At 31.1% G+C, this 14,738-nt stretch overlaps 2 protein-coding genes across 8 annotated transcripts in view; both read right to left on the bottom strand.

The window, feature by feature from the left end:
• Positions 1-13,999, bottom strand: part of LOC18097114 (MADS-box protein FLOWERING LOCUS C) — a 39,008-nt gene extending 25,009 nt beyond the window's left edge. Inside the window, exons 1-7 of one of the 7 annotated variants that reach the window (XM_024597218.2) lie at positions 13,455-13,829; positions 6,372-6,450; positions 6,126-6,187; positions 5,939-6,038; positions 2,868-2,909; positions 1,577-1,618; positions 574-1,474 (exon numbers count right to left, since the gene is read on the bottom strand). In XM_024597218.2, coding sequence (XP_024452986.1) covers positions 1,391-1,474; positions 1,577-1,618; positions 2,868-2,909; positions 5,939-6,038; positions 6,126-6,187; positions 6,372-6,450; positions 13,455-13,639 — 594 coding nt within the window. In that variant the 5' untranslated portion in view covers positions 13,640-13,829 and the 3' untranslated portion in view covers positions 574-1,390. The other 6 variants (XM_052451175.1, XM_052451174.1, XM_052451173.1 and 3 more) reach the window with 6 other exon arrangements.
• The window catches only part of LOC18097112 (MADS-box transcription factor 14), a 37,100-nt gene that overhangs the window by 10,283 nt on the left and 12,079 nt on the right, over positions 1-14,738 (bottom strand). The gene's annotated exons all lie outside the window — the stretch shown is intronic.

The raw sequence follows: 14,738 nt of genomic DNA, 5'->3' as shown, positions 1-14,738 counted from the left end.
CAGTTCAACCCTAAATAGCCAAGATCAAAACTCTGGCCTAATTAGTTGTTACCGTATGGCTACTTGCTTTGGTTACCTTTCTTCACAAAGAATCAAGCAAGACGCCACAAAAAAACGTTGTTACCATATAGCTACTAGCTTTGGTTCTTTGCAAATGCATGGAATGCCACAATCAGTAAGCATTCAAACTGCCAAAAACTCTGAGCTTCCTCTCTCTCTCTCTCCCGAACATGTTTATTTTGCTATTCAAAGCAGACATGATAATAACTAAAAGGTTAAGACGTCTGCTTTCTTTATGCTCCCCATGAACGTATCATTAGTCAAGAATACGTGTAGGTAGGTAGCCTGAAAAACACACTGTCAGCAAACTGCAATATTTAGTACCTTAGAAGTTGGATGTATATCTACTAACTGGGTACGCTTTGTTTCTATTTTTTTTAATGAGATTTCTAGACTCTACGTAAAGTCCAGCTAAAACAGTTCAGTGATAGTATAGCAGCAACTGTGTCATGCATTGTTTTTTTCTCTCCCAAAGCAATGTTAGTATAGCAGCAAATAGAGAGAGATTCATACATCTTATTCTGTCGTCTACTCCTCTGCATATGATCCACAAAGGGAGTTGAGGAGGAAGAAAATCAATCTCTGTAAATTAGACATGCACGACAGTTATGAGATTAAAACAATAATAATTCCCTGCACAGTTGCACTGAATCTGAAATTTGAAAAATCCTGTAATTTCACATTGATAATATGAAATAATCACAAAGGTAAATGGGTTGGATGCAGGCAACTGGATGGCATGGATTAGCGACAGGAGGAAATAGGAAGGATAATTGATGTCCTTGAACTTCTCCTTCAAGATTAATCCGGATGAATTTTTCGTATCGCGGGATTTATATGTACTTCGTTATTTTTAAATATATATTTCCATGAATTTGAGTTAAATAAACCATGCATGCACATGGGCGAGCGCGCGAGCACACATATATGAATGTTATGTATCTTTACAATCCAATTTCCCACATGTTGCAAATGAACGTCTAGTGCAAGTTCCTCAAATTCATTTATTGACAATGAACGTTAACACAGGTCATAGTGGAACACTATGTATCGGGGCTTAATAGAATGCAGTCAATGATAAATATATGCTTTTGAATAAATGGAAATGTTTGGAAACAGAGTTAAAATGCTTGGGAGGGTGGAGGATACTTAAACATCAGCTCAAATAAGAAAGAGAAGAGAAGCAGAAACGGTGGAAATGCAACTTCAGCAGGAAGATAATGAAGGTAAAATGGGCTAGTGCATGCATGTGAGATCGAAGAGGTAACTAGATTGCCTGCCATTATAGCCGCCTCCAGCGGTAAGTTATCACACTGCATGTGCTGCCTCACTATTTAAGCAAACTCAGTGTCGTTTGCTGTGGAGGATGATACATAGGGTGATCCGAGTCTTTACCGTTCTTCATTGCTACAATCTGCACGTAATACAATTAACCCAGCTTTCCACATGTTGCAAGTAAAATTCCAATATGCACTTGCTGAAACAGCAAATGGCAACAGGATTAAACACTCTTTACCTGTTTCTCTAGCAGCTGGTTTTCTTCTTTAACCATCTTTTCCTGTTGAGAGCAAAAGACATTCATATAAAAATCAAAGTTACCTAATTCAGTTTTCCTATATATATATATATATAAATAATAAAGACATTTGATTATGAGATCACTTCATTCATGTAGAATGGCACACAGGCAAACTGCACTTGAGCACACAGCACTAAAGAAAACAAAGAAAGAGCAGAAAGCCCGCACGATTTTTTTTCTCGTCTGTGGCTTGCTTTCTATTCATAAATTACTGCTTTCCCTTCCTCGTGACATTTAATTTAGTAACTATCTTACTTCATTGATTTACCTAATGATGTTCCTCGAATAAGAATGAACGGTTACTAGAGACTATGCATAGGCCCAAACTTGACCATGGTCAGACAATACAGGGGGGACATAGGCCCAAACTTGACCATCTCACCACACAGTATATCATGCATTATTCTTCTAGAGATCATAATAATGTGCAAGGATTCGAAGTATGCAGCAAAATAGTTTTTAGTCGAAAGTTTTCTCATACTTGGATTGTACGATAAGCAAGCCTTACTTTTGAAGTCAATTTTAGCTTCGACATCCTTAGGAAACAGTTTTTAACAGACAGTAGGAAAGACTTACGAATTGATTATGCCCAACAATGAATAGTGCTAGTTATCCAACAGTAAAACCAGAAATTAGGAATGCAATAATATCACCTAAAGCTCATTAAGGTTGACTAGCCATAATTGCTTAGGACCGTTCTATTCTACTATTTTGCTAAGAAGCATTCTGGATTTTTTTTTAATTAAACTTCAGGATAGCATGCCCATTTGAAACATAATGCAGGAGGTTGATCAAAAGTTCTTAGACGACAATTAAAGCATGATCAATAGACCGATTGCATCCTTGGAAGATCATCGTTGACAATTAATTCAGATATCATTGATGCAGTAAAGGGATGCTATATGCTGGTCCAGGACTCCTGGACATGACATGATCTGAGCATTTTAGCAGCTATAAAATGTTGGATGCAAACAACAGGTAGGTTTTCTTAATTATGAATAAGATGTTTCGGAAGTTTTCTCATACTTGGATTGTATGATGATAAGCAAACCTGGAAGTTTTTGTATCAGAAACCTTCTCTGGTCAAAAGAGCTACTAGAGAAAAATGAGGATCCTAAGATCATGTCTTGCTCTCTCCATGCAGCATTCATGCATTGATTGCAAATGGGGGTTTATATATTGCAGAAAATGATTTTCAAAGCAGTTATAACCAAATGCACTTTCATACCTGGTCGTGGAGGGACTTCACTGATTCCAACATCATTTGTATCTGAAACAAAAAGAAAAATGATGAAAAGAACTGTAGTGATATTACGAGATAGTATAGTTGTGCTGGTGAACGGGATGTGCCCAGGAATACAAAATACACTTCAATGTTCTAAAATTCTAGAATAGAAAACAAACTAGCAATCAAGCAACAAATAGTGGATTGAAGATAGTGTCTGTCATAATAATCAATTATATTCTTTCAAACCTCTAACTAGATTCCTAGCTTTTCCAACTGAGAGTAACTTTAGGGTTGCAAGTCTTCTATTTCTTATAGCTTACCTTCAATGTTATCAACTAAATTCTTCAATTCTACATTTTAAGCAACAATGACAGCATATAGCTCTTAAAGCTTTCTTAAAACTTTTTCCCTTAGCATCATTAGTTATCAAATTTTCTTTAGACTTTTCTTGACCCAAACACTTTTTTTACACAACAACTTCTTTCTTATTAAGAAATGGAGCATTGAAAGTCTCTAAGAGCAAAAATTCTTCTTCGAGAAGGATAACACTTCCGAACAGAATTTTCAACTTGAGGAATAACATCCATCTTTGTAGATGACTGGTCCAGCTTTGCGTCCAACTTTTGCTATTGTAGGTTGTTTGAACAATTCCCACCTTCCCAAGCATCATCTTTTGATAAAAGTTTTTATTTTTCAAAACGAGCCAAAGAACTCTCCATAGACATTGGACATTCAGAATTATCTTCTTTATTCGGATAAGAACCATTGTTACTTCCTTATATATGATTTGGTAATGCAGCTTCATTACATAGAGATGACCTTATAGGTGTTGCAATAGACTATACTTCATCTTGTTCACATTCTTTTTCTTTGCATGAAAGAAAAATACCTTTAGAGCTTTAAACTTGTAATGAAACCTTCTCTTTACAAGGATCAATAGAAGAGAGTTCTAGTTGTTGATTTGGTTCTCCATCATGATCAAGATTACGGTCGCAATCTTGATCACAATCACAATCCTGATATATTTTAACATCATATAGACCAAACAAGACATAATAGCCTATTCATGTTAATTATACTATAGACAATAATTTTTTCTTCGTGCTTGAGACATGATAAACATCTTGAAGATGTACATGATCAGATTTATAGCGAAGCGTGTTTATCATCTTACCAATATAAGTGATTGGTAATCTTGAGTTGTCAGTTATCACCACTACACAATTTTTTCTTCTTTTACTTTGTTAGATGCTGTAACTTTTGTTTATCACCTTTCATGTGATTACAACACTGGAGCAATGATCCAATCACTTTCATAATTGATTCAATCGTCAATTATCATTGTCAATGCTAATTCTTCCCCTTCTTTGACAAAGGATGCTTTAGCATTCCATTCATCTTCAACCTGCCTTTCTAAACTTGAAATAATAACATTGTTTCCACAATTATGGTAATTTCTTTAATAGGCCTTTTGAACCAATAATATTTCTTTATGTGATCACTCTTTCCACAATTATAACAGTTGCCTTCAATTCTTCTATCATTTTCATAATTCTTTAAAGCTCCTTTTTTTATGAAAGCTTTCTTTCCTTCGATAATTCTTTTTTATCACCATCCTTATTAGATTTACCACCAATGTGCCAATTATGAATTTTGTCCTCACGAGTAAGCCACTGTTTACTCCTGCCATTGTTTGTGTAGAGTAATTTCTCTTCACCCTTCAATGAGACTCCCGTCATATGTTTAGCCATATTTTCTTGACTAACATGCAGATTTTTAAACTTAACTATTGATGGTTGAGTAGGTCATCCTTGTAGTGTAGCAACAAAAGTCTGATATTTAGGTTTCCAACCATGGATGATTATTCTTTTCATCCTTGTTTCACTAATAGTTGCTTCAAAGTCTAATTTAGAAATCTCACAATTTCACCTAATTAAAGCATTGAGGAATCATCATATCTTATTGTGTCAATAACTCATTCTCGAGAAATTAAAATATAGTATCAAAATACTAGCAATGGTGTCTCATGCTTCTTTTGGCATTGTAGCATCCCAAATATTCTTCAACATATATTCTTCAAGGACTCCATTAGTATTTCTGGAAGTTCATGTGTTTTCACGTCCTTGACTATCTCTTATAGATCCTAGCCTTGCTTGTACGACATCATACATGTTGCCCATGTACTGTAATTCTGATTGTTAAGCTTTTTTATCCCTTTAACAATTTAAAGATCTCCTATTGTTTACTGCAACAAAAAACAAGTTGTTTGTTGTCGTGATCTACTAGAAGTTGTTGGAATGTGTGAGGCTATTAGAAGAACTTATATGATTATGTGATCAACTGGACTCATAATATTTCATAGCACTAATAATATTGTCAAACATTACATAGTTCTAATGATATTAGAACTTTTGTAAACTATGAACTATAAACTATACATTTCATTGAAGAAGGTGAAATGCAAACTTTGTACCAAGATATTTAAGCATCATATAGTAAAAGCCTAACTTTGTGATGTACCTGAAACCAGGCAACCTGTACGATGACTTTAGTGTTAGGGGATCCTAACCCAAACGTGTCCACAATGACTTCGGTATAAATGAACCTTAGACCACGCATTTTGAAAATGACTTTGGAGTAAGCACATGTCCTAAAATAAATTAAACGTCTATATTTATTCTCTATCCTAATTTTAATAATTATTGGATAGTTAGATAATTGGTCAGTGTTTCTCTCGTTGGTCCCTGGATGTTTTAAAATTAGGTCACAGTGAGATAGTTCACTTATCTGGGAATGCGTGATCCAGTATTATAGAATCTGGTTATATGAAGGTTAGATTTTGCTTTAAAACTCTTCTCTTTGCTGCATCATAGGTATGGAAGAAGACGCCCTAAACCAAGCTCAAATCCTGATGCAGAGTTTGTCAAGTATAAAATGGTGCAAGTATCGAGGAACACAATCTAAAATATTTATAACACTTGTCCAGTGGAAATAAGAGGGTTCCCGATGCATCACAATACGGATTTCAAATGACAAAGGACAAAAGAATTCACAAAAGAGAGACAATTAACCTTTCTAGCTCTGACATGTGTTAGAGTAGCATTCAGTTGTTTCTCTAGTTCCACGAGGTCACTCAAGGTCAACTCCATAGCATATGGACCTTCAAGGTTCCTGTGACAGAACATACGTTAGTAGATGTTACGCATTTTTAATTAAGTTAACACATGAAGTAAGTATGCTGGAAATTGAACGAGAAACCTTTCAACCATTAGTAGCAGCTCTGCAAGTGATTTCAAGTTCGCATGTTTACCACAATATACCTGCTTAGGAAATATATATTTAGCAGTTGGTTCCATACTACAAGGAATATAAATTTAGAAATGAGGAAAGAATAATGCTATGCAAAAAATCAAGCCATAAATCTATTTTCTTTTTCTTAATTCTCTCTGTTGTTATGACGGTATTTGCACTACCAATAATCCAAATGACAGAAGCATTGCATACCTCTGCATGATTAGCATCTTTGGATGAAGTTGCCTTTTTTTTAAAATGACTCGTGTAACGCTTGAGGATACTGGTTGTACTGTATTGTATAAGAACAAGATGAGTCTTGGTAACTAAAATCAAATCTTGAGATAAATAATATAATATTTAATTATACCTAGCAAGATGACAATGTATCAGGGTGAGTAAAACAACACCTCAAAATAATCAATTCGATGGCATAAGACAATGAACAAATAGATGATTTTTTGGTTTGATTTCTTAGTTCGTTGCAAAACTTTGCTTGGTCGAAGAACAAATAGATGTTATCCTAACCAATAAAAACATTTGTCATTCTTTTGTATTATGAAAAATCATTAGTTTTAAGCTGTCACTTTCTTATGTTTTCATCCAACAACATGATGTGTACATTAGAAAGATCTTATAAAATGTTTATCATGTAATACGATCAATCAAAAAACCTTCATTCAAATCATGAAGATTTCTAAGAGGAATCTTATGTGCTTATATTCCATGAAAAGAGGGGTTTAAGGGATTGGATCATCATGGCATTAATTAAAGTCAAAATCATTGTTTGATAGCTCTAAGAAACTTAGCTACACTTAGGAGAAGATTTTAACTAAGAAACCATATCTCGCTCCTTTATAGATATTGATGTGACAAAGGCTCCATACACTTACGAAAGAAGTGTTTGATAGTGACCACATAAAAAAATCCTACCTTGTACCACTTAAATTATTCACCCATCACTATGAATTCAAGATTACAAAAAAACTATTTCGGAAAAAGAGAACCTTCCACCTATCAAATCATTCACCTTGAAAAAAAATCTAGTCTTATTAACAGTTAAGATATAATTGGTTTTTGTTTCTAATAGATGCCTTTTTTTAGTTTAATTTCATGTAGCTTGATGATTAATCTGCAAGCTTTTGATTCTACGGATCATGAATTTTCTTCATCAAACCCTTTTCTTTCGCAACCACTTGTTTGATCTTTTCATATAGGGTCATGTTTCATATTGGACAAAATGGTTATTTTGGGTTGGATGTCGATTTTGGTCTAAATCAACCCAACCCAACCCACCCATGCACACATTTACGCCCTATATCATAAGGGGTCAAGAGTTAGATTCTAGGTAATCTCATTCTCGTAATAGAAACTTGTCAATCTTATTGCACACAACCTATTGTCCGTCATGCACAATTATATTCCATCACGTGCTTTCATTAAAGAACCACCTCAGGGGAAAACAAAGGACAAAAGACAAATTGTGTGTTTTACTTCATTCTCTTTTATGTTAGGAAGATTGAAAATGTGATAATGAAAGAGAGATGAATCCTTTCAATTTATTTCTTTCATTAGCATTATGCAGTTATAACCAAGGTTGTTAAAAACGCTCTTTTAACACGATATGAAAAATAAAATGTAAATTCGGATTGTAAAAACAAATCATAAAATCATAAGTAATTTTTTTTCATACATTGTTAATACAAAAAATAAGCAATTCCATCAATAAAAATATGGTATAATTGTTCTTGTATGACAAAATCCCACCATGCAAGATCCAAGAAAAAAAAGTTAGGAGTGGTTGGTAAAACTTCACGTTAAGAAAAAAACATTGAAAACAATTATGTTTTCATAACTATGCTTTCATGTTGGCTAACACCAGTTCCATTGCTCCTTTTAAATGCATGATCATTTGTAATGTTTTAGCTTATCTGATGTTTTTTGCCTTGATGAATAATACATCACTTTTTGATATGATTATTCTTTCTTCTAGATATTGTTATACTTTTATAAGTTTTAGATATTATTTGTTACACACCATGAATCTCAACAGGTGAATCAATAAGGAATTGTAGGTTTTGTATGAACTAAAATGAATGATTCAAACAATTCAAAGTATGATTTTTTTTAATCTTGAAGTCTAGTTCCTTATTAAATCATATCTTAGACAAGTTATGAGATTTTTTATAGAGAAATCATAATGATGTAAACTTGTTTAAAAAACTATGGTATTTAAGCATAAATACATGGTGGATCAAATTTTAAAATATGGTTTGTCACTCCTGTTTGTAAAAAAAAATCCTTATAGAATAAGAATTTTCAAAGTTTTGTCCTATAATAGATAATTTTTTATTTGTTAGGAAAGGTTTAAGCAAAACTATGTTTCTTTCATCTTTGCACTATTGATTGAAGAAAGAATCCATAGATACAAGCGTTTGTGGGGCTCATGATTGGTAGTAAAATCACAATCTTACCAAATTTTCATGATTTTACATGATTTTAGTATGATTTTATCATTTCCCATTTCTTTGTGATTTTGCACGATAAGTATACGATTTTATGAGTCAACTCGTGATTTTAACAACCTTGATTGTCAAATAATCATCTCAACCCAAAAGCTTAAGCTGTTAGGTGAGGTCCAAAGATATGATTTATATAATTCTCTAACACAACCTTTCAAATGAAAGCCCCTTGGGCTTGAAACTTGCATAGACTTATAGTACATTGTGCTTAATGTTTATCAAATAGATTGAGGGTGGTGAGATTTAAACTCATGATCGCTTAATCTACAAGACTCTAATATTATGTTAAAGAACTATCTTAACCCAAAAACTTATATTGTTAAGTAAGTTCTCAAGATATAATTTATATGATTCTCTACCAATAACCTCTCATACATCCTCCTCCTTTCCACCTTAGGAGCTAGAATTTTCTGTTTTAAGAAAAAAAGAAGTTAACATCCTAAAGAATTTAGGAACAAATAATCCCATGGTCTCTGCATTATGTAGCAGTAATAAAAAAAGATCTTTCTGATTATTACGAAGTGAAGAACTTCACGAGAGATAACAACATGATGTCCATCACAGATCTGATGGGTCGAACATCAAGTAAAAATCTTAGGACATTTAATGACTACTAGTTTTTTTTACAAGCGTCACACATGTATGATTTAACTATTTTAAAAATATCTTCTGATCTTTAATATATGTAGCTTGTTATGGATTAATAATTAATGAGAAATCATGAATACTTGTCAAATTAAGATATTTGATTTGAAGGCAAGCAAGTTTATATACATTTTGATAATTTATTCTATTTTTAAAACATAGAAAATAAAAGTCAAGACGTAAAATGGAAGTACCATCTTTCAATGTTTAATACATAGATAATCTCTAGTAAGTATACTTAGAAGTTGAAATGATATTTTTGGTATCATGTTATTGTAATAAATTTATATAGTACTTCCAAGATTAAAATAAAATATATATATATAAAGAAAAACGAAGTTCCAATTTTTTTATAAAATACTTTTTTTCATTTTTATTTTAAAAAGCTAGTTTGATTAGATGATGACATCGAACTATTAGATACAAAAATAATATGCTATAAATTATCCTGGTTATATCTCTCACATGGCTTACATAACTCTCCTCTGACTAAATTCAAATTTGAGTGCTTCGAATAAATATAATAATAAATTCAAAGTTGAGTGCTTTGACTAAATCCAAAGTTTATTAACATACTTATAATAAATAGAATCATTGATATTAAAATAATAATAATAAGTAATCCAATAATTTTTCAAAGTTATTTTACTACAATATTTAATAAATATCTATAGTTTAAAACTCTTGAAAAGATTTTGCAGAAAATATAAGTTTGATAAGTTATTAGATGATAGACACTAACATTTAAGTTTTAACATAATAAAACTACAATGTATTTTTCTAACTCAATAATTATCATGATAAATATATTTCTCCATTTTTTTTTCTAAAAGAGATAATTTTTTAATAAAATCTGTTTATATTGCATGAAGATATAAGGTGTTAAGATGTGAAGAAATTAATTTTACTCAAATCTTATTAACTATTATATTTGATAATTGAATTTGAATTTGAATTTGATTCAAAAGACCTAGACTTTAAGTTTTATGGTTTATAATACATTCTTAACTTTATATATTATTTTTTTAAATTTTATTTATTTAATATGAAATTGATGGCTCTTACATATCCTTTAATGCAATTATAATAGCATTAATGTTATACTATATACAAATCTTTTTATTTGAAGAACTCTTTTCAATTATATGTGACGTGGAGCAAAATTAACAATACATAGATGGATAAGAACTTTAAAGATTTATTTTTATTAAGTTAATATTTTTATAACATTGGTAGAGTTTATAATATTGGTTGAGTCTATCAAAAGTAATAACATAAATTTTGTGAATTTTTAAATGGCTTGAAGTTAATGTTAAACAATAAAAAAATAAATAAGAAGACCTTATGAAGAAAAATAGAGGATCTAGTTCAATAATTTGATAAATTTTGATGTGCATTGGTTCTTTTCTAAATCTAGTAAAATCAGTTTTTCTTATTTTATTTTTAAGTATTTTTAATTTTTTTTATTAACGTGGGTGTCCAGACCAGCTTGCGGGCACTTCGACTAATCTCACGGGCCCTAAAGTTAACGATAATATAAACCTTCAGTGGTCCTGAGGTTTGTGAGACTTGAATCGTTGATCTCTAGGGAGCAAATTTAGGACCTGACCAGTTGAGATATACCCTTCAGGATTGTATTTTTAAAATTTTGATACTTAAGTAAAGTGTTAATGTGTTATGTCAAATGATGTATAAATAGAAAATATTGAAATAAGTGTGATTTAACATAGCTTTTAGAAATTAAATTTTCTTTTCTAATAATCCGTCTTCTTTTTAACAAGAGTTGGGAGTGAAATTTATATGTTAGTATTCGAGAGTGTTAGTGAAATTAAGGTTATCATCCAATTGATCCAGTAATTGAAGATGACGTGTGATGTTGCGCATTAAAATAAAATAAAATTGGCACTCCGTTTAGGCTGGCAGCTATTAGCACACATCTTACTAATTCTCAACTATTAACACACATTTTAATGTACTGTTTTTCAAGTTATGAAGGGTCAAAACTCGATATTATACACCGCCACACACGCACAAAATTTTTACAATTTGTTGATATATTCTATAACATTTTCTTCAAGGACATGTTTTTACATAGGATTGCTAATATCTTTCTAGCCAATGATAGGTAATACAAATATACACCACATTCAATGCAATCAAACACTTTTTTTTTATCAATATTTATTGTCATTAATATTTACTAATCACTTCACCAATAACATGTTTATATTCAATAATGAACACAGTATTTTCACTAATGAATTTTTATGCAACTCACGAGGTAATCTAATATGACCAAGATCTATAAATACATTCGTCACCAAGTAAACAAAACATGTTTCAAATTCAACATTTTTCTACACTTATATTTGTTTTCAATTTTCTTATGCATATATCTACTAATTTAAGTAGCGAAGAGTCTTTTATTCTATAAAAAACTTATTTTTTCAAGAAAACTTTTAATCATTGATCAAACTCAACCAGTAAATCTAGACATAAGAACCATATCAAACTCATATATCCTGGCCTAAAATAGTAACTCGTGAATAAATTTTCTATGGAAATTTTTTCAAGATTTTATCCAAGTGGATAGTCAAATTTTTTATAGAATGAAAATTGAACTCGTATACCAAAATAATGCTGTAACGTGAACCAAGTTTTACAACTTCCATGCCCATAAGAGTACAAGTGAGAAGATTTTCTTATGCCATGTATATTTGAGTAATGGTATCATAATTTAATTAAGATTTTAAAACAAATCCAATTGTTTTATAAAATAAGTCTGGGTTTATATTTGGGACAAAGATAGTACATTTCTAGGTTGTTTGAATCAACTCTCTATTGTAATTGAATTCAAGTATTAATATAATGTTTGGTTTGAATTTAATTGATGAATAAGTTGAATTCATGTATTTGAAAAAGATCGAATTCAATTCATTTTACTTTTTATATTACTCTCATTACCTAATTTACTTTAGTTCTTCAAAAATCTTTTTTTTTAAAAAAAAAGCTAGATAGGTATTTTAAGAAAGTTAGTTTTCATATTAAATTTTTTCTCTTTGGAATTGTAAATCAGATGGGTTGATCTTTGATTTACTTGTAGTATGTATTTTTAAAGATTGAATTCCATTTAAAATTCAATTCTTAATATTTAATAGTATTCCAAACATGTTATTTCATTAAAATCTCTTAATTCAATTTAATTATAGGGTTCCAAACATATTATTCTAGATTTAATAAAAAGAGAACTGACTGGCCACGTATATTATGGTTGGTTCAGTTGTAGTTAATAATTGACGTAGTTTTGATTATGATTATGGTTTTCATTATGACGTAGAGAGTTACTTTATATTTGAACAACTAAAATGGTGGTTATCATCAGAAATGAATATTTTATATGATTTAAGAATACTTTCATGTGCAAATTCTATTTGACTTTTTTAATATTATATATTTTATAATTAATGTTTTAGCTGACAGAGGGTTAATAACTGAATTGATAACCGATTGACCATTGACATCTTTGAAGATTAGCACATGAGCGTGAGTGTTTTTTTTTCCCCTAACTGTGTATAGGTTAGATGTCATCATTACATATAGGTTAATTAAATGCTCATCCTCATTACGCGAAATTTGTTTATCCATGTTATAACTATCTAGCTTAGCAATTGCATGGTAGTTAATTATTTGTCGTAATTAAGAGAAAATTATATATAAACATCATGTAATTAAACAAATTATTAATACAGAGATGAGTTTGAAATCGATGACAGAATCCTAACGAAAAGACTAAGTTAAGCATTTAAATGTATAGGATTGTCAACAAGTTTTGTTCGATTGTTCAACAGAAAGTTTCGTGTCTTTATATTTTGTATGGATGGATGAACACGCATGCAGCAAATAATACACATACACTAAAGGCTTTTCCTTTCAAAGAAACAAAAGATCACAACATGTGCGAGCCATGACTGCTCGCGTATAAGCAACGATAAGCACCAAATCCCTAGAAAATTGACAAACCAAAGAAATCAACAAGCGATTTATGTGCAAGAACAAAACAATGCTTCTGTTGGTAATCAAGGGACCTGAGAACGAGGTTTTAACCTAAAAAATAAAAAGAGTTGGGTACCTGCCAACGCTAGAGAATTCATAAAGCTTGTCGCAACTTGAAAAGACAAGGATGGCGACTTGTACGTCACAAAGAACGGAGAGTTCACGAGCTTTCTTGAACAATCCATTTCGCCTCTTTGAGAAAGTAACTTGGCGACTGCTCTTGTTTTCAATTCGTTTTAGCTCCACTTTCTTACGGCCCATCCTCTCGTCAGCTAGCAAGCAGGCAAGCAAGAAAGCTGACTCGATCGATCCTAAATCTGTGACCTAATTTTTTCCTAATTTTGAATTTTATCCTTTCCTCAGATGAAGGCAAATAAAGCAAGTGCTCTACTTCTATCACAACCGAGTATAAATGGATAAAAAAGAAGAGGAAAAGGAATGAATGTTAACATTTTTACCGGCAGGAATTGAGTAGTGGGTCTTCCATATGTCGTCATAAATTCGAGTCATCTCCCTTCTGCCACGTGTTATGCGTGCTTGCAGGGCCTCTCCTCTCCGTGTTGCGGCTTCTGCTCCTTTTGATGCAAGAGGTTTTTACCTGTTTTTGTTTTCCTTGTTTTCGTTTTCCAACTTCGATCCATAAAAGTACAAGAAAGACCCTTAGTTGATACGATATGACTGTATAATTAGTTATAAGTATACAGTAAGAAGAATAATTGATATTTTATTATTTTCAAGAAAATATTTGTTCGTATCTTTCCATTTAAGGTCTTTTTTTTTTATGTTACTTAAGGTCTTCTCATTTAAGGTTTTTTTTTTTTTTTTTTTCATTTCAAAATAATCAAACCACTCCATGTAGAAAAATTTGATGTTACTTAAGTAATAACTAATGATTTACTATTAGTTATTCCTTGGTGTTCTATTATTTTATTTTTAAAAATCTTGGTTTTCCATCTAAATAATTCATGCTTATTTCTAACCATTAATTATATTGTTATAAAATCTATGATTCATAAAAAAAAATTATAAGAATATCTTTGATTTTGGATATAATGCTATTAGTTATTAATGAATATCCAATCACTCTCTTAACCATAAATTTAAGCTAAATCCTTTTTTATTTATCTATCAATAGATAAACGTTGTGATTGTGATTTTAAAAGGAGAAACAACAAAAAATTAAAAGTTTTGCTTTTCCAGCTTTTATTGGGATTGGGTAGAATGAAATTTGAGATTAAATTGAAGATTACACAAAGAATTTAGAACTAAATTATTATTTTTATTCAGCACATGTAATTCACGCGTCAACGTGTCAGGAAGAAAGTTTCATTTGGGAGGCGTGTGCAACTTTCTCCAAGCT

This window comes from Populus trichocarpa, chromosome 3 (assembly GCF_000002775.5).
Source record: "Populus trichocarpa isolate Nisqually-1 chromosome 3, P.trichocarpa_v4.1, whole genome shotgun sequence".
Lineage (NCBI taxonomy): Eukaryota > Viridiplantae > Streptophyta > Magnoliopsida > Malpighiales > Salicaceae > Populus > Populus trichocarpa.
Note: the sequence above shows the minus strand (reverse complement) of the source record. Positions and strands in the feature narration are given on the sequence as shown.